At 41.2% G+C, this 20769-nt stretch overlaps 1 protein-coding gene across 4 annotated transcripts in view; it reads left to right on the top strand.

The window, feature by feature from the left end:
- Nucleotides 1-20769, top strand: part of FRMD4A (FERM domain containing 4A) — a 736083-nt gene that overhangs the window by 119484 nt on the left and 595830 nt on the right. For 2 of the 4 annotated variants that reach the window (XM_038530061.1, XM_038530064.1), the window contains one exon: nucleotides 2146-2257. In XM_038530061.1, the coding sequence (XP_038385989.1) occupies nucleotides 2146-2257 (112 nt within the window). Of the gene's footprint in view, nucleotides 1-1391; nucleotides 1695-2145; nucleotides 2258-20769 lie in introns of those variants that run through there. The other 2 variants (XM_038530066.1, XM_038530065.1) reach the window with 2 other exon arrangements.

Here is a 20769-nt window from a genome sequence, read left to right on the forward strand (position 1 = left end):
CATTCTGCATATTCCTCAAGTTTCGGCTTAACAACCACCATGTTCTTGAAGCCAAAAGTAAACTTTCTCTACTCTGTGCAGCCCAACTATTTGTTTTTAGGTTACTTTCTAGCATTTATCACTTACTGTCTTGAATCATAGACAGTTGTTGGGTATTACTGCATTTGTCAGATAAAAAGCTCCTTGAGGGGAAGGGCCATAATTTAGTTTTACATCTTCTATGAAGCTTATCATAGAGTAGTGCACACAGTAGGCACTCAGCACTTATCAGGTGAATACATTTAGAAAGCTATGTTCAAGGTTAAGGTAACACTGTGGATATGTTCTTTAAATTTTTATGGTCACACTTGACGGGATGAACACTGGGTGATATGCTATATGTTGGGAAATAGAACTCCAATAAAAAAAAATTTAAAAAATTATTATGTTCAAATAATAAATTATAATAATCAAAAATTCTTTTGAGAAACCCACCAGCAAGTCTCGAATTTTCTGACAGCTCAGTTTCAAGGACACATGGAGAGGACTAAGGTCATGCTGTGAATCTCCAAACACCTGATAGTAGAAGATTCTCAGAGGTTCCTGAGGTCAAGGGCATTAGAATCCAATCAGACAACATGGAACAAAGGTTCAACCTCATTGGGCCACAGGATAAACAACAAGAGAGGAATCTTTTCTTTCATTCAGTGAATATTTTTGAGCACTTACTTTGTGACAATCAAATAAATGCTTTTAAAATATGAATGATAGAGGGACAATAGTTATACTTGTCCATGGGAACATGTAAAGGTGATTAATTTCCTCCCTGAGTTTCTTATTTAGAAAGTTGGTTTGTGTTCTTACATTTCACACTGTCCAATTAATTTCAAGGAATTTTTGGAGTCATTACAGCAGGTGAGTAAAGGAAGAAATTGAAAGAGAACATGAAAACTGTTATCAAAAGTGTTAGTAATCGCCATGTGTAGTTGAATAATTGTGTTCCATAAGAAGATAGAAGCTTGGTGGTGCTCATAAATAAAAAGTGTTTAATTTTCTTAAATCTTTGACTGTGAGAAGCCTTTTCAGCCACTCATTATATAACAAGACTGGGCAAGCTTCCTTCTTTCCTTCTTCTTCTTCTTCTTCTTCTTTTTTTTTTTTTTTTTGCCATTGACATCTTCCAAGGAAAATGCTGCATGATATGATTTTCAAGGCTAATTTGCTTTTTTGTCTTAAGCAGTGCCTCTTGCTACACATTAGCCTCCTGTACCTCCCTGAGCTAGAGAGGCTCCTTCAAAATTCCTAACAGGCAGCCTGGTGGAGAGATGGGAGGGAAAGGAAGGGAGGGAGGAAGGGCGGGAGGAAGGGAGGGAGAGAGGTAGAGGGTGCCTGTCTGCTGCGTACATGTGGTACAGGCTGGGAGATCGGCACGCTAACAGAACAGGCAGTGTAATTACATGTTCCCTGTAAGTATGTTAGCCCCACGGGGAACTGAGCTGGCCAGTCTACTTGGAGAGGAAAAGTAGATTTAAGGGTAGTAGAAGAGGTCATTTCATAACTGACTTATTACTCGGTTATGATGAGGGCATTTGCTGATCTCCAGTGACTGCCTGATGCTTTTGGTCAGGCTCGGCTCTGTCACTCCCAGATACTTGATTTTGCAAAAGGGACACACCTTTCTGCAGGAAAAGAAGACACTGACCAGATTGCAAGCGGTAGGTTGTGACATTCAGCATGTTTATGCAGCAGAATTGCTGAGAGATGGGGGTGGGGTAGGGAGTGGGGGGTGGTAGTGGTGGTGTTTGGGTTGGTTAATTTATCTGCAACAGGGAATGTTTTATTTTAATTGTCAGTTAAAAAAAGAGTTGCTGCCTAGGCTAAGGTATCAGTTAAAAAATTCTGCGTTCCCAGCTTTTATATTTGTTAGATGTGGTTTCTGTGCTCATGCAGCTTTAGTGAAGCTAGGGAGGGCTCACCTTTAAATAACCTGCAGCTTCCTATTTTCATTCATTTTTTTTTTTTATCCCTAAGCACTGTTCCCACCCCTTCTTCCCAACATCCGCCTGACCGTCCCCCCCACCCCACCCCACCCCACATGAAATGTGGCCTCTCTTCATCATGAGTCTTCTGCACCCTGAGTCTGGATTTCTGGCTGGTTTGCTGTAGGTGTTTGTGGATGCCTCGCAGTCAGCCAGGGCCCAGGCGAACTGACTGTGCATGGGAATCGGAGACCATGGCCGTGCAGCTGGTGCCCGACTCTGCTCTAAGCCTGCTGATGGTGAGTGCTCCGGGAGGAGGTGGGGCCCAGGCAGCGCCCAGCTCCAGGCTCGCCCGCCTGCTCCGCACCGTGCGCTGCTGCAGTAGCTGCAGACATGCTAAAAATCGCCCTGCTTTATCCCGCAGGCTTGTTTGAAATGATTTCTTGGGTGAGAGTATCAGCCATGACAAAGCACTCTCAGGGAAAAGAAGCATTAGATTTGCCATTTTAGAAACTTGTTGCTTAATGCTATTTTGAGAGATGTGCTTGCAAACAGGTGCTAAGAGCCCCTGGAAATAGATTCCCACCAACGCCTCCCCCTGGCTTCTCAGCATCCTTTCCCTGCTGCCTTTTGCATCGAAATTAAGGTGATCGTGTTTGTTTGTTTTTATATCTTCTCATAGCAACTGTGGAATATTTTGCCCACGGAGCAATTGAATAGGATCTTCTTTCTAAGGTGCCCCCCTCCCCCGTGACTATTCAGATTTCCCCATAGAAGCAGCTGAGGAGGTAGTTTGTGGCCTTGTGTAACACTGGGACTGTAGAGCTCACCTCCCAACTGTGATTGCTGGGGAGACACTGGTAGGCCTTGTCCAGGCACTTGCCAGTGTGTGGACCACTGACCTACTGGAAGCTTCTCTGTGATTCCCATCATGTTAAGAAGGCCTCCACTCTTAGCCTATCTAAGCAAACAGGGGCACTGATGTCACTTTGTTTTAACCTGATTGACTTTCTGCTAGACTCTAGATTCAGAGTTTGCTTTTACTGTCCTGTTGCTCCCCTTCTCACTGAGCAGCCCATATGCCAGGGTAATGCTGACAGAAGTAGGGGCTTGGTGTGTGAATGTTCTCACAGTTACACAGGAGGTTTTACGAACAAGGCATAAGTGCTTCTGCTGTGTATATTGATCTGTGTTTTCTGACTGAGAAGGGGAAATGCAGCTTTGTGAGGCCTGATGAGTTTATTAAGAGCACTTGGAAGAAGAGCCAGTGGGGAGTCTGCCTCCAGAGTGATGAGCTGGGTCAAGTTAAGAGGGATAGATATCATGGCTTCTTTGTTACCCCAAATGTCATTTAGGCCACACAGCCATTTGAAATGCCTGAGATCTCTTGGGCTTCTGCTGACTTCCGATTCTGCTGGGAGAGAAGTATCCACAAGAATTAAAGTTGTTTTCTGGAGAAATTATCCTTGACCCATCTCCCTTCCTCATAATTGTATTGTCTAATGATACTTTATCCTCCATTGTGTACCTGTGGTCACGTATGTGGATGATGAGGGTCTGAGTATTTCTGACTGTGGCAGGAGATGCAGTGACAGTATCTATGAGGACCAAGAGACTCCAAGAAACTGAGAATGAGTCATTTGCAAAAAAAAAAAAAATATATATATATATATATATAGGCACATATGCTCATATTCAGGTATGCATATGATCTAATATTATCTAATTAAATCTTGCATTATATTAATATAGAGAAGAAATGTGTTATTAAAAATTAGCTTTAGGGAGAGCTGGACCTGTTTGCCTCCAGATTTCGGTTCTATTTCTCCTTGATGCTTCTGAGCATTCAAGTGTGTGTCTGTTTTACTGGGAGCCATAAGGATAAATCCTTGGTACCCAAACAGAATGCAGTTTGGCATCCTGGTCCAGCTACTCCTGCCACACGCACATTCAGGTTCTTTTATTCCTTGTGTTCCCAAATATTATGGTTGCTTTCCTGGAGGTATCTACAGCTCACACTTGATCCTCTGTGTGTCAGCAGCCTCTGCCCTCAGATCTATCCCTAGTGCTCCCCTCTTGCCCAGATTAAAGAATTGCAAGTATGTCTCTTAGAAGCTGGGAGGAAATAGCTCTTTACACCATGAGGGACCATTAGATTAGATAACCTTGGGGCACCATGTATAATCACAGTCTGTGCATTTTTCTGTTTCATGACTGGTTTAGAGGAATTTTCTCCTATGGACTTGGTTGCTTTTTTCATTTTTGAGAGTAAACCTCAAAATAATTGCTTCCCAACCTATTGCGTTGATGAGTCTCAAAATGTATAAGCAAGTCAATAAGGGAGAAAGGAGGAAAAGAGGCCACTTAGCAGTTGCTTTGGCTGTGAATTCAGGAAGGAAGTCGTAAACATGATTGTTTATTAGCTAATCAATCAACCAATCAGTCCTCAGTATTTATGGAATGCCTGCTGACTGAGGAAAGTAGCATAGTATAAGGGCCAGAGCAAGAGTCATAAACACCCTGTTTGGGGAGAGGTCCATACTGGGTGTCTTGATTGCAATTCTGCCATTTTATCCTGTAGAGTCATTGAGCTGCAGGGAACTAGGGGAGAGCAATTGACCACACCTCTTGGTTTTGAATAAGGAGGCAGCCAGAGATTATATTCACTGTAGACTCTAGATGATTCAGGACAGAACACATTAATTTGGTTATGCAAGTGGCAACAGATCTAAAATTGGAGAGCCCTGTGCTGTCTAGCTTTGCCACTCGGGTGACCCTGGGTATGTTGGTTCCTTTCACTGTGCTCTAGTTGTGTTATTTGCTTACTGAGGAGGTCATGCTCATCTGTAGGGTCCCTTTAAGCCCTGTTAAACATAATTTAAGACTTCTAGGAATAGTGTCTAGAACAGAGGTCCTCAAGAGGCAACTCTAATGCTTTATTCAGCATTATGTCTTATTTATACCCTACAATATGGACAGTGATGCTTTTAGATGGTGGAATTTTTTCCCACCCATATGGCTTTTATGTCGAAAGAAGTGTTTGATATTATTTGCATGAAGAGGTAATCATTTGGGTTTGTTCACACTCTGCTGTCTGGAGTCCTACCCCATGGGAGCCTAATTTATTCTGTTGGACCAAAGCAGGTGACTTTTGGAAAGTACCTAAGATGACTTTCTAAGCTGGTGCAGGGTTTGGGGCATATGTAAGGGTCCTGGGTAGTAAGCATGTGCTGACTGTTTTGAGGTGGATGGATTTCACTGATTCTTTCAGTGAAGAGTTAATTCAGAGAGATGATGATCATCCATGCAAGACAGAGGTCTCCTCAAATAACCAAGGCAGGGTGGACTCAGAGAAAGGACAGGTGCTGGTGGTGAAGACCACCTCACAGGCCATTGAAAAACCTACCTCCTCCATCTCTGCAGACATGTTGGGAAGCAAGAAAAGACTATTGTGTTCACCACATTGTTGGGAGTCTCTAGCCTGATGTGACTAATTATAGAGCAGGAAGCTCTTGGCTATGTGTCGTTTGCTGAAATCACAAGAGTTTAGGGAATCCTTTAAGGATTGGAATGTGGTAGATCTAGCCAGAGATTTATTGATCATTTCTCTAATGACAGCTAGAGATATTTAACGAAGAGGCTACAGAGGTAGTATTAGGATATTTTGGCTCTTAGATTCTGAAAGCTCAGACAGCTAGCTTAAAATATTTTAATGTAAGTTAGCTAGCTAGGCAATAATGCAAATTATGCTTTTCTACCGACAGAGTTTCTTTACATACATTATCTCACTTAATCCCTTCAACAGTCCTGGCTTTTAAGACAAAATTTTTTGATAATTAGAATCTGAGAAACTGTCAGTGGTCACACCACTGAAATTGATGGGGCAAAGTTTCAAAATCAGGGTGCTTTGACTTTCAAGTCAGGGCTTTCTTTGATACCATGTCAAAGCTCAAGAACTTGACCACCAGGATCTTCTAACACTTTGGATTTAGTGTCTCTTGGGGGCTTCACCTCTGAACCACTCTGCACTTTTCACATTTTAGGTAAGTAGTATTATCTTCTTATTTATTTTCATTCTTTTCCATGTTGCAACTTAAAATAAAAGGTGATACCATATGCCTGGCTCAAGACATCTGGTTTCATTCTAGGAAAAAGAAATATTTTTATATCTATAAGAAAATTCCCATGTTTCCAAGGTTCCATTCCCTTGGATTCTAAGAAAATTGCCAGGAGTCAAGTTTTATAATAGGAAAATTAAATATGTAAAAACTTCCATTCATAAGTCAGAGAAATTAGTGAGTAATTATTCTCAGTGAATGAAGGATGTGAATTAGATTATCTTGAAGATTCCTTCCATTGCTAAAAATTTGATTTCAGATTTCTGGGATTCTCTTGAATATATTAGCTCTCTGGTCTGTTTTGAATAGATTCTAGTTCATAACCTGCTCTTGGAAAACTTTATCTCTCTAGTTTCTTTTCATTTCACTTTATTTATTATGGATTCTTCTCTCCTCACATATTTTCCTTATTTGGAAATTTTCTTTTTTAATTAACCAACAAATACTTGCTGAGTATCCACTCTGTGTAGGAAGAATACATGGCAGTCATTAGCTTTTGTGAAAGTAAAGACTAATTGGAAAGACAAAGTAGAGATGTGGAAATTATGACCAGGAATTTATAGGACAACTTCAGAAAATCACATAAGAATTGCAGTAAGATGTGATGATCCATAACCAAGTCAGTCCTGGGGTGCAGTGCCTGTCAGAGTGGAGGAACTGGTTCAAGTTTAAGTAACATGTTGAGGGATAGATGAACGTGAATCTGAGGTGAGGTGAGTTTACAAATTACAAATAGAGTTCAGACGATGTCAGGAGACGGAAGGTGTACTGGTTTGGAGAAAGTTCCTAGAGATATCAAAGGCTTACATGATCAGAAAAGCAGGTTAGGAGTGTGACCAATGTCCTAGGTCTATTACTATAACCTCATTTTCTTCTAAATTTGACCTGTGACAGGTCTCTATTCAGACTTTCATGTAAGACCACAGATTTTCTCCAGATGGCAAAAGGCAAAAGGCATAGGATAAAATTAGAGTCTGTTTTGAGGAATCTTTCTCTTGAATTAATAATAATAATCCTCATATTTTTCAAAGTGCTTTTATGCCTGCTGTCAGGACGAGTACTGTATCTTTCTATTATATGGTCAAACTGAGATCCAGAATACTAAATGGCTTGCCCAAGATCTAAAAGGTTTTGCCCCCAGCCAACCACTGGGTCCAGGGATGGGTTCTCTGACCAAGCAGGTTGGCTAATTGTGATGGCTTCCATTATAGTTAGCTCATACATTTGAAAATGTAATATTGACCACATTTATGAAAATCCAAAGAATAATAATTATGTGTTAATACAGAATATAGCCACCTAAAGTACTGTGCACAGAGTGGGACCATCTAAGTTTAGGGTCCAGCAGCCAGGGGTCCTGGATGTTCACATCTATAGTAAGATAGGTTCTTTTTTTTTTTTTTTTTTTTTATTCATGATAGGCACACAGTGATAGAGAGAGAGGCAGAGACACAGGCAGAGGGAGAAGCAGGCTCCATGCACCGGGAGCCTGACGTGGGATTCGATCCCGGATCTCCAGGATCGCGCCCTGGGCCAAAGGCAGGCGCGAAACCGCTGCGCCACCCAGGGATCCCTAGGATAGGTTCTTAGTATCATTTATCTTTCTCATTTATTTAGAGTTGGTTGATTGTCAGAACATCCCTGGAAAATGTTCGTGTAATTGTTATATCTAAGTCAGTAGCTAAAATCCTTCTTAAACTCAATTATCCACCTTCTAAAGTGCATTTTTCTAATGGATATGTCTGAAATCTTGATATTAATAATATTTGTAGTTAGTATTTAATGTACAAATTTATCTGTCTCAGAGGGTGAAATTTAAAATCAATGAGTCATACTCCCTCTCTTAATTTTTTGCTGAGTGTATTTTTATTTCATTTTATGTCTTTCTGATTTTAAGTGACAAGAGATCAACTCACACCAGCATTAATAAAGAGTGGAAATGTATTGACTAATGTAAATTGGAAGTCCAAGGAATTAAGTAGTTTCAGGAGAAGCTGGGCTGTGGATTTTTGGGTGACAGAATCTGGACCCTGTTTTTCTGCCTCTTTCCATGTCTTAATTCCACTTCATTCTGTGTTAACTTTAGGCTCTAGCAGATTCTTTCCTCTACAGCTCCAGGATTACTTGTCCTTAGAGCTAATGGGCCCAGATAAATGAGCGGGGACTTTCCTTATAAAGTCATTTCTTTCTTTCTTTTTTTTTTTTTTTAAAGATTTTATTTATTTATTTATTCATGAGAGACAGAGAGAGAGAGAGAGAGAGAGAGAGGCAGAGACACAGGCAGAGGGAGAAGCAGGCTCCCTGCAGGGAGCCCAACGTGGGACTCAATCCCGGGACTCCAGGATCATGCCCTAGGCTGAAGGCAGGTGCTAAACCACTGAGCCACCAGGGATCTCCTATAAAGTCATTTCTTAACATCTGTTTGGCCCTGTTAGATAATAGGTTTTGCCCCTGGCCAATCGTTGAGTCCAGGGATGGATTCTCTGACCAAGCAGGTTGGCTTCTATTTCTAGATCTGTTGGGAAAAAGGAATTGGGTCAGTTGGCTAATAATTCCACCTGAATCAACAGGGAGTGGGAAGGCCAGGTTCCAGAAGAAAAAGAGCTCTTTTACCTGGAAGGAGAAAGGGATACTAGCAAGGTAAAAACAATAGATGTTCATTACAGTGTTACAACTTGTGTGCCATTTATAGGGCTCCTATAAAACTGGTCAGAGGGGTAAAGCATCAGTAAACCCTAAAAATAAGTATAAATGGAAAAGCCCAGTTTCCCTCAAAATAAATATAAATGGAAAAGCCCAATTATCTAGTTTATGCTAGATTTAAAAAGTCTCACCATCTGTGAAGTGGGTTAATAATAGCTGCCATGTAAGATTTGGATAATTCAATGAGATATGCAGGTAGAGTACTTAGTACTGTTCCTAGATCAATTTTAGTATATGTGCTGCCGAAGCGAGCACGTACTGTTCCTAGATCAAAGTAAATACATGGTAAGTATTTGTAATTGTTTGCTTTATGTCAAAATGATGTGAAAGTACCATCTACCTAAGCTCATCTTATTAGACTCCTGCATGAGCCAGAGTCAATCTAAAAGAAGTTCCCCAAGCCTCTCTGCATCCCAGTATCTGAACAGTCAGTGACCACTTTGGACAGCCAGCCAGTTGTTTTAGATAAACAGATGCTCCTAGGATCAGGTGAACTGTTCCAATCATGAGCAAATTTAAATTTGCACTCCTATCTTGACTAACAAAATTTTCTTACCCTCTGAGGGAAGATGACTAAAATATGGGAGGCAATATGTTCTCTCTGGCATGCAAAATGCATGCCATCCAGACTGCTGTACACGATCGGGTGGCTATTAGTGCATCTCTCCTAAAAATTAATTGTATGGCTGCTTTGCAAAGTTTAATAGTCATTTGGAGAGCATGTGTTACTGGTGCAGGTAGCGCTATCTCGTTGAATTCTATGCCAAAATACAAAGTTAAATGGAACATATGGTATTTAGCCTGGATATAACCAAAGGTTCCGGAAACATGCTTGACTAAAACCATGCGGTATATACAGTGTAAGAAGACTAAATTCCAATATGAAGGTAGCATTGGCCTGCAACTGATGTTTCCTAGTAATGAGTGCTCTTTATAGTCTTGGATATTGAAATGTTAGTCTCTCAATCCAGACCTGAAGAAGCAATTTCCTGAGCAGCAGATCCAGTTCCACTCCCCAAGCAATGTCATGCATGCCCATGGTTATAACTCTCATCTGTACACTCATGACTCCCTAATCATGCCTTTGGCTTAGGCCTTGCCCCCAAGTTTCTCATGACTACTAAACCAAATGCTGATCAGATTTATCCTTCTGCTTGTCCCATAGATATCTTAAACTCAGTTCACTCCAAAGAGGAATTGTGACTTTACTGGTTTACACTTCTTTCATTGGTGGTAGTACCATTTTGTGTCATCCCAGAATTCACTGTTGACTTTTTCTTCCTCATCCACATTATCCAGTTATCTCCAGGTTCTGTTGCTTCTGCTCCCTTGCTTCTCTGTAATCTGGCCCCTCCTCCCCTCATGCCCCTCTCCCTGCCTAGTTCAAGTTTACAATCTCTTGCACCTGACTTCTGCTTCTACTTTCTTTTCACTATATCTATCCTCTGTACATTTTCCAGAGTGATATTTATAAAATGAAATTCTGATTTCTCTACTAATTAGATCTATTTTCTTCTAAAATGAAAGTCTAAAATCCTCTGATTATACTTGATTATACATGGGGTAAAGCTCAAGCTTTTTAGTTTTAATTGAGGTAAAATTGGTTTATAATAGTATGTAAGTTTCAGATGTACAAAATTATAATGATATCTGTGTGCACTACAAAGTGATCAAGCTTTTTAACAAGCACATTAGTCACTTCAAGCTCTGACCTCCGCCTCCCTGTCCAACCTCATGCTTGCTATACCTCTTACCAGCCCTCAGAATTGGTGCCTTAGCAGTGTTGGGCTGTTACTGCTCCTCAGAAACACCAAGCTGAATCTAGCCCCCCAGAAATACCAAGCTGGTTCTTGCCCCCTAGAAACACTGTTCTGATTTCTGCCCCCAGAAACACCGTGGAAGCTTCCTGCCCTCAGATACACCATGGGAGTTCCTGCCCCCCAGAAACACCATGCTGGTTCAAGACTGTGCACTTTTGAATGTGCTCTTTCCACTCCCTGGATTATTATTCTTTTTACTCTCCTCACTTTTTCCTTCATTTATATTTATATTTTCTATCATTTCACTTATTGATAACGCTGTGTATGACATTTGACTTTTATTGTCTGTTTTCCTTAATATAATATGAGCACATCAACAATATAGAGTCTTTCTTATCCATTTATTCAACAAATATTTATTGAACACCTAGTATCTTCTGGACAATTTTAATGTGAAGGATACAGTAAAGTGAACAAGACAGACAAGGTTTTTGGTGTCCTTGAGCTTACCTGGGTAGAGATAAGAAATAAGTACATTAAAAACACATAGAAATATCAGGGAATAGTAACTGCTTTAGAACAAATTATAAATGATGATGGGGAGACGATGCTTGGGTGACAGCTCTAGAGTGGGTGATCAAGGGAGCCTTCTCTGAGGCAACTAAATGACTGGAAGAAGGAGACAGTACTGAAAATTGTGAGCAGGGCATTCCAATTAAGGTAGAAGCCATTGGACCTGAAGGCATTTATTGGGTCCCAGCACCTGGCACCGTATAAAGTATATTTGATAAATTGAAGTATTGCTTGATCACGTCTGGCATTTTAGCCCAGGACCAAGCTAAGACACATGAGTCTCTCTCCAGAGCTTACATACCACAAAAGAAATACACCTACAGGAAAGGTGGAGGTAACACGTCATGACCTTATGAGAGGGACAGTGCCCCCCCCCCCTTATAGGGTATGGTACCAAGACTGTGGGAAGTAGTTCAGAGGACTGAGGGTTAAGGGTAGGGGACCTAGAGATCTAGTTATGGCAGGTTCTGTGGAGGAAAAGGACATGGAGCCATTTGAAGGGAACAGTTTATTCCCCTCTATTGATATGACTGACATATGCATTGTGTAAATGTAAGGTGGACAGTGTGTTGATTTGTTACACTGATATACTGCAATATGATTACCAGCTTAGTGTTAGCTAACACCTCCATCAGGCACGTATTTACCATTTCTTTTTTGTGTGAAGAAAACCTAAGATTTAGTCTCTCGGCAGCTTTCAAGTGTATAATACAGTGTCATTAACTCTAGTCACCATGCTGTAGATTAGATCCCAGGGCTTACTCATCTTCTAACCGCACATTTATACCTTTGGTCAGTATTTTCCCATTTGCCCCACTCTCAGTTCCTGGCAACTGCCATTCTACTCTCTGTTTTCTGTATGTTTCACTTTTTAAGATTCCACATATAAATGATACCATACAGTATTTTGTCTTTGTCTCTCTGACTTTTTTCACTTAGGAAAATGCCCTCAATATCTGTTGATGTTGTCACAAGTGGCAGAATTTCCTTCTTTCTTGTGGCTAAATAATACTCCAGTGTGTGTGTGTGTGTGTGTGTGTGTGTGTGTGTGTGTGGGAGAGAGAGAGAGAGAGAGGGAGAGAGAGAGAGAGATACCTGCTTTAGCCATTCATCCATAGATGGACAGTTAGATAGTCGTGGTTAGCCGGTGTCTTAGGTTGTCGTGGTTGGCCAGTGTCTTTGCTATTGTGAGTAATGCTGCGGTGAACATGAGGATATAGATATGTCTTACGGATCCTGTGTTCATTTCCTTTGGATATATTCTTAGAGGTGAGATTGGGGTGTATTTATTTTTGACGCAGGAGGGAAGGGGAAGAGTGTCTTTCTGGGAAAAGGAATAGAGTGATGAGGGAAATTGAGGAGCAAATGGTTATGAACCAGTATGGTAGGGATCAGATGAAGGCAGAGGTGGGGTGGGAGGAGGAGGCTTTGGTAGGAGAGGATTTGCACTGTGGAGGAGGAGGAGATCTGATAGAGCAAGTTGGGACCAGATGAGAGAAGACATTGCAAGTGGTCCCGTGAGTACTTGGGTTGGAACCTTTCTGCATTCTTGGATGGGGACTGACTTAGCCAGTGTGGGAGTTGGGATATTTAATCTGGTGGTGGTATGCAGGGCGCTCTGGGGAGACAGGAGGGTCAAATGCATGAACTCAGGTTGGGGGGTGAACGGGCAGCATCATAGTGGCTGTGAGAAAAGAGGAAAGTGGATGAATCCAAGGGATATCCTGAAGGCAGCATCATTAAGACCATATGATGGATTGACGATGGGACCCATGCACAGGGAAGAGTCAGTCAAGACTACAGAGTGTTGATCTCAGAGCTACTGGGAGTAGTGACAGGAACACCATCAGGGTGGGAAATACGATTTGCAGATAAAAGGGTTGGAGTTACTGTAGGACCACTGTGTTAAAGGCACTGAGGAAAGAATGAGATTTCCCAGCAGAGATGGTTGATGGGCAGTTGGGATAGTGGTCATTCAGGTCAGTGATTAGATTAGAGGAGCAGATCTGGGAATGAGACTAGAAGCACAGGAATCCTAAAGACAGACTATAGAGAGAAAAGAACATAAGGCCACACCTGTGCAAGGGGAGTTCTAGAAGCCATGGTCAGAAAGAGTTCATACTTGTGATACATGCCACATTTGTAAAGGTCAATGTTACCTTAATTTTGTTAATTTTCCTTACATTAAATGTACCACATGGCCTAATTTGAGAAGCCTCAGAGCTTTTTTTTTTTTTCTTTTTCTAGATGCAGGTTAAATGCAGTTTCATTAGATCACTGTACTTCCTCCCGGGTTCCTGTAGGACACAGCTGGGCTGGGAATGTGCATATGGCACCTATTACCAAACACCACAGTGCAGCTAGCTGTATCTATTGTGTGTATGTGTGTTCCACTCACTACTAATCACTGCGTAGAAACTACTCCACACTCTGTGACTTAAGACAACCATTTTGTTAGTTTCACCAATTCTGTGGGTCAGGACTGCTAACAGATGCCAGTGGATAGGCTTGTCTTTGCTCTATAATGTCTGGAGCATCACATGGGAAGAGTGAAAGTCTGCGATGACTCAACAGCTGGAGTCAAATCTCCTGGAGGTATCTCCAGTCGTGTGGCCGGTGCGGGATGTTGCTGTCAGCTGGACCACAGCACTTATGTAAGCACTTACTCGGCATGACCTGGGCTTCCTCACAACATGGCTGCTTCAAGGTAGCTGGACTGCTTATGTGGTAGCTCAGGACCCAAAACTGAGTATCTGAACTAATAAGGCAGAGCTGTATGACCTTTTGTGAGCTAGCTTCAGAGGTCACACAGACTTGCTTCTGCTCCGTTTTCTTTGTTACAAACAAGTCACTAAGGCTAGATTGGAAAGGAGAGGTTATAGACTCCACCTCTTGGTGAAAGGTATTAACATATTTCATGATGTGTTTAAAACCACCACAGTAGGTGTTCATTCTGTGTAATTTAATTTCATGGTCTTTGAGGGACTTTTTCTCTTCGAATCCCTCACAACTTGGCTATGGAACTTTGCTCAGAGAAAGCATTCTATAACTATTGATGGTTGGTATCAGAAGAATCTCATTTTTTGTTTTTTTGCCTACTGGCAAAAAGTTACCTTTGAGTTTTCAGATTTTTGTCCAAATCTGAAACATCTAGGGAGTAACACATTTAGTGTTTCTCCGTTATGCCTTCAAAGAACACCCAGAGAAGGTGTGAATCAGGAATGGTCTGATCTGCCTCCTCTGTGACCTCCAAGCTTCTCTGGTTTAGTTCCCACTGATGATAAGGAGCTAATAAACTAGTAGTGTTGCTTCCCTTCCATGCTTAGTGTTTGGGCTCATAATTTGTTTTGTATTTTTATTGCTCATGTGTCAAAGTAAAAGAAGGGACATAGCTTGGTATTAGGAATGAAATGCTTTCTTTCCTCATGAGGAGTGTGAGCATAATTGAGCTGTAATGAACACAGCTGAGGTCATTTTCCAGGGATTAATGACAAGGAGAATGTGTTCATGGCCCGAGGCTTAGTCTTCAGTCATTAACCTAGTTGGTCATTAATATTGTCTGGGAATGGTTTATGTTAGGCCATTACAACTACTGCCATATGCTGCTACAATTGGGAACATGAACATTACCTGTATCAGGAACTATTTGTTTCCTCCCCATTCCCCATGATTACTGAACAAGGCAGCCTTTTTAATACACACTCCAAAGGCAAGAAGCATCAAGGGCAGGACAAATTTGAAGCTTTCCTCCCTTTCTCTCCCCTCCTCCCATCTCCTTCTCTTCTTTTTAAAAAGTCATTTATGGAAGGTTGCAATCAGAGAAACAGTATAGTAAGCATAGTGAGGATATATAGACGTATGTGTAAATACCACCTTGTCCCTGCTTTCAAGAAGTTAGAGTTTATTTGGAAAGGCCAATAAACAAACAATTCCAACACAGTGAGATAAATGTTATTACAAAGAAACTGTCAATGTGCTATAGAGTACAAGAGCACAGAGCAAGAACCTCTACATGGATGGCACTGATGTTTCAGTTAAGTTTTAAAGGATTAGAGGTGGATAGGTGGACGATGGTGGTGGGGAGTTCCAGGCACAGGGAAGAGCATATACAAATGCAAATGAGAGAGTAGCATGTTCCAACAACTACGTAACATTTTTGAATGGCAAAGGTAAAAGGAATGGAGGATAAGAGGTCAGAATCCTGCCTAGGGGCAAACCAAACTGTTTTCTGAATAAATAATAGGCAGTTTGTAATAGATGCAATAGGTGTTAATGATGTGAAGCTGGAAGTGACATGATCAGTGTTGAGATATAGAAATATCATTGTGGAGGTAATGTGGAGAATCTATTCAAAGAAGATATGGGAGTCATCCAGGCCAACAATAACGTGGGCTTGAACTAATGGTGGGCCAGTGGGAATGCCTGGGATGAGCTATTCAACTGGGAGACAGAGGTAGATCGTTTATAATGACTCCCATTAATAAGTAAAATAAATGCCTGTTCAAACAGGACTTAGAATAGGGAAATTCTTTAGTTCATATATTAAGTCCAGAGGTGAGGCCAATTCTAGGACCACCTCTGATCCTACTCTCATCTCCAACCCCCTTAAATCTTTGGGCTCTGCTCTTGTCTGTGAGCTTTATCTTCAGGCTAGTCACGGGATGGCTCCCAACAGTGACTGCTCAGTATGCTTCTTTATTCAAGTTTGGAGGGGAGAAGAAATGTCTTTCCTAAAAAAGAACAGTGAATTCTTCCTTTCTTTTTGAGTGGGCCAACTCAGGTCATCTGCCTTCTCCAGAGGAAAGCCAAGCACTGATTGGCTTAAGCATGAGATCCTGAACTAGTTACTAGCCAAGAGGCATGGAATCCCCATGGTTGGGTTCATGTATCAGAATCTACTGCTAAAGCTTGGGATGGGGTCAGTTCTTACTACCTCATATAAAAGGGGAGGGAGAAGGTGAGTGTTGTCACATGGACAACCTACAGTATCCACAACTGGAGCACTCAACGCACTCAGCAGAATTGGAGGGTGAGGGAATCCAGTATGTAGACTATAAGTTTCTTTAGAGCAGGAAGCGTATCTCATTTACCATTGATTCTTTAGCTCCTGGCTCAGTGCCTGGCACATAATAAGTGCTCAGCAAACATTTGCTGAGTGAGTAAAGGCATCTAAAAAGTGGTATCTGAGCTTGAAGGTACAGACCAAGTGATAAAGTAAAGGAAGGGCTTCAGGCAGAGTTAAAAGTATTGATAAATATAAATGATCATACAGTCGCATGATTCATTTCAGACAAGTCAAGGAATTAAGAAGTGCTGGCACTAAAATCCAAGGCAGGGACAGGCAGAGGACAAGGTTAGAGAGATAAGGAAGGGCTGTACTCTGCCGAGGAGCTTGAACCATATCCTGCAGATACCAGAAGACATCTGAACGCTTTGGGGCAAGAGAATGAAATAATCATGCTGCCGTTGTACAGATCACTATGCCAATGATGTGTAGAAAACTGCTGTAGGAATATGAGTAAAAAATTATGGGGTGAAATCAGCAGCTGATTAGATTTTGATTGGATATATGAGACAGGGGAAGAGCCAAGGTTGACCTCAGATCTTGATTTTGGGTAAGGAAGCAGGTGGTGATCACAGGGGAAGATAAAGGTTTAAATGGAGTAATGACACCTTCATTTTGGACAGGTTCATCTCAGGGGCCTGCAAGACATTCTAGTGGTGGGTGTTAGCCATGGTTGAATGTATGTGTGTGAAGTTGGGGAAGATTTCTGGACTCAGCATACATATTTAGAGTCATTAATATGCAGACAACAGAACAACATGAGGATGAAAACCACCTGGGGAGTACAGATCAGGTGAAACCAGAATCATGAATGAGGCAGTGGAAAGGTAGGGAGTGGAAGGAAAACCCACAAAAGAGGCAAAGAAGGAAAGAGAGGTGGAAGGAGATCCAGAAATGTATACTATCTTAGATGATAAGAGAGTAGAGAATTTCAAAAAAGCAGTGATAATTATGACTATCAAGCACATCAGAAAAATTAAGGAAGTGAGGGATCCCTGGGTGGCGCAGCGGTTTAGCGCCTGCCTTTGGCCCAGGGCGTGATCCTGGAGACCGGGGATCGAATCCCACGTCAGGCTCCCAGTGCATGGAGCCTGCTTCTCCCTCTGCCTATGTCTCTGCCTCTCTCTCTCACTGTGTGCCTATCATAAATAAATAAAATAAAATAAATTAAAAAAAAAAGAAAAATTAAGGAAGTGAAAAACTGAAAAATACGTATCAGACTTGGCAGTCAGGATGGCACCAGTGGTCTCATGGTGAGATGCTTCATAAACATGATAAAAGCGGGAGCCAGGATGCAAGTGAATAGGAGGTGAGCAAGTAAACACAGGAAAATATAGGAAATGGGGAGAAGAGACATCGGATAGTAACCCGAGGAGTGGGAAGAAACAAGGAGTGTATTCCAGAGATGGGGAAAGCTTGAGCATTGTTATAGCTTCAAGGAAAAAGACTCAAAGATATTGAAAGGTGAGCAATATAAGAGGGTGGGAGGGAATGCTGGCAATGCTCCCCCCCCCCCCCCCCACTCCTGGCTCCAAGATGACTATTGCAGCTCTAAGCTTCACATCCTTTATTCTTGTGTCCAAAAGCAAAAAGAAGAGCAGTAAAGAGAGTTCTCTTATGTCTTTTTATTTCTATCAAGGAGGAAAATTTCTCCCAGAAGCTCCCCAGAATGCATCTCATTATTTTTAATTGGCCAGAACAGAGTTACTTCTGTGATGTGTAGCACATTGGTTCACTCAGCCCCCTCCCAAACCCCTCTCTAGAAAGTCTCCTAAACTGTAGAGGCTGGGGATCGAAAAAAGGCATTTCCCAACCTCCCTGCATATGACCTGGCTTTCACCAAGCAAGCTTACTGGCGCCAGACCAGAAAAAGTGAAGTGAATGACTGGAAGCAGCAGTTGCAGATCAAATATCCTTGAAAGCAAGGTGGCAAAGTGTTAGGTCCCTTGGGACCAACTTCTGTGGAGGTGGTTCTGGTGTTCAGTCTCTAGGGTCAGAGGTGATGGCTCAGTGATGCTATGGAGTCTCTGCCATAATGGTACAGGGTATGCTTTGGCATTCATCTTGGTCTGTGGGGAATGACCTTGGTTATCTGGTTTTCATATATTCTTTTTTTTAAAGAATAAAAAAATAAAGATTTTATTTATTCATGAGAGACAGAGAGAGAGAGAGAGAGAGAGAGGCAGAGGGAGAAGCAGGCTCCATGCAGGGAGCCTGACACAGGACTCGATCCTGGGTCTCCAGGATCATGCCCTGGGCCAAAGGTGGCACTAAACCACTGAGCCACCCAGGCTGCCCTGGTTTTCATATATTCTTAAACTACCTAATACTCTGTAATAAATCCCTTTCTACTTATGGTAATTAGAGTGGATCTTGTTGTCTGCAATAAAGAACCCTGAAAAACACACAAGACCACTCTAACTGTAAGGGAGGCTAGGGAAGAAAGTAACCTGGCATTTTTAGGCTCTTATAAGTAGAGAAGGAAGCTAAGGGTAATGGCTGCTGTGTAGCAAATCAAAAGGTATCTACTAAAGGTAAATGTGGACATAGACAAGTTTGTAAAGAGAATAGACTAGGTGAGTATTTCATTTGGTATATGAGGTTTTTAGGGGGATATAAAAATATTTAAAATACCTGTCATTCTATGAAAGTGGCTTCTGTGTAAGAGTGACTACTGCAAAACCTAAACCCACTTCACCCCTGTTGTCACTGCTGACAACAGCCTCTGAAACACCATTCAGGCCAACTAGTCCAGATCCGAGGATGACAGTTATGAAATGGAATCTGGTGAACAACAGGGGAGGAAGGAGAAAAGGAATAAGCATTGTGTCTTTTTAATAAATATTAGAATCTCAATTATGATTGGGCAAACAGGCAATATGATGAAGATATTTTCAAAGCTTTGATAGATATCTAACCATTTGATTCTTAGTTCTGAATCCTTTCAACTACTAACACCACTTTATTTGCAGATTGATTTTTTGGCTGGTTTTTAAAAATAAAGATACTTTTACACATTATATACATACACATAAATAACTGCCTGCCACCTAGTCCCTTAATCCTTTAGATTGTTGTGTATCCTTCTGTACATATATGCACCATCTTTCCTTGTCAATCTATGTAGTGCTACCTCATTGTTTTTAAAGGTTGTATAATATTATATTGTATGAATGACTCATAATTATTTAGTCAGTCTCTTATTAGTGAACATTAGGCTATCTTCAGTATTCTGTATTTATAAAAGTCCTGCAGTGAACATTCATGTCCATCCATCTTTGTGCAGATGGCTTGAGTGTACCACAGAATATATTCCTGGGTAGAGAGGGCTGAATCAAGGGTATGCCACTTAAAATTTTTATAGGTATTGTCATACTATTATCTTCAAAAGGCCACTATGTAAATTTGTTTTTAAAAATTCTACTTTCAAAGCTCTAGGACCATAAGAACCAATTCTTATCTGCTGGTAGGGAACAGAAGGATTATAGGAAAAGTAAACTATTCTCTAAAGGGTATTTAGAATCTTACTGTATAAACAATTACAGCATTAAATGTCTGCAAAATTCAAGTGGCAAATGAGCAGTGAATATCAATTACGCATCTGCTGCATCTCAAAGGCAGATGGCCTTTTAATTTTATATCCCAAGAATTATACCCAAATTTCATTCCCTTCCTCAGATTGCTCCCCCCTCTTTTTCCACTTCCACTGAGAAAATGGTTTATTGCACTTCTCACATATTACGTGGATTTTAACAGAAAGCACAAAGAAACAACCTTACACATTTACTAAGCAGATATCTTGGATTGGGAATTTAACCCATTAATATATGTTGAGTTTTGATAATGATTTAACACTGAGGTGTACCTTACAAGAAAAATGATAAGACACGGTCCCTACCTCCATTGACTTTATAATCAGATTGAGAAATCAACATATAAGACTTGGTTAAAATTAATGGTTAAAGGCTAAATTAGGAATATCTAAGGGCTAAGCTGTATAATTTACCTATTCATGCTTGGCAAAACAAAGCTCCCAGTATAAGAGCTGTCAAGGACTCTAAGAGACATATGAGTCTTAGCTTGATATTGAGGGGCAGGGAGGAGAAATGGAAGAGCACTGGGCAGCAAGGTATGCTTGGCGCAAACAAATGGGACTGAGTAAGGGCTGGCTAGCCCTTACTGGGAGAGAGCCTGTGTGGGAGATGCCTGAAGCAAGGTTGGGTGGATAGGGTACGGGCCACATAACAAAAGGCCATGCTTGGTAGGAATGTTATAGGAAATAATGGAAAGAGGACACCTGGGTGGCTCAGTAGTTGAGCATCTGCCTTCAGCTCAGGACGTGATCCTGGAGTTTTGGGATTGAGTCCCACATCAGGCTCCTGCATAGAGCCTCCTTCTCCTCCCTTTGCCTATGTCTCTGCCTCTCTGTATCTCTCGTAAATAAATAAATAAATAAATAAATAAATACATACATACATACATACATACATACATACATAAATAAAATCTTTAGGAAATAATGGAAATGAGTATGATATACCAGAAGGAGTGTTTGGAGGAAATAAGATGTGTAGTGTATGCAGAATAGCTCT

This window comes from Canis lupus, chromosome 2 (assembly GCF_011100685.1).
Source record: "Canis lupus familiaris isolate Mischka breed German Shepherd chromosome 2, alternate assembly UU_Cfam_GSD_1.0, whole genome shotgun sequence".
Taxonomy (NCBI): Eukaryota; Metazoa; Chordata; class Mammalia; order Carnivora; family Canidae; genus Canis; species Canis lupus.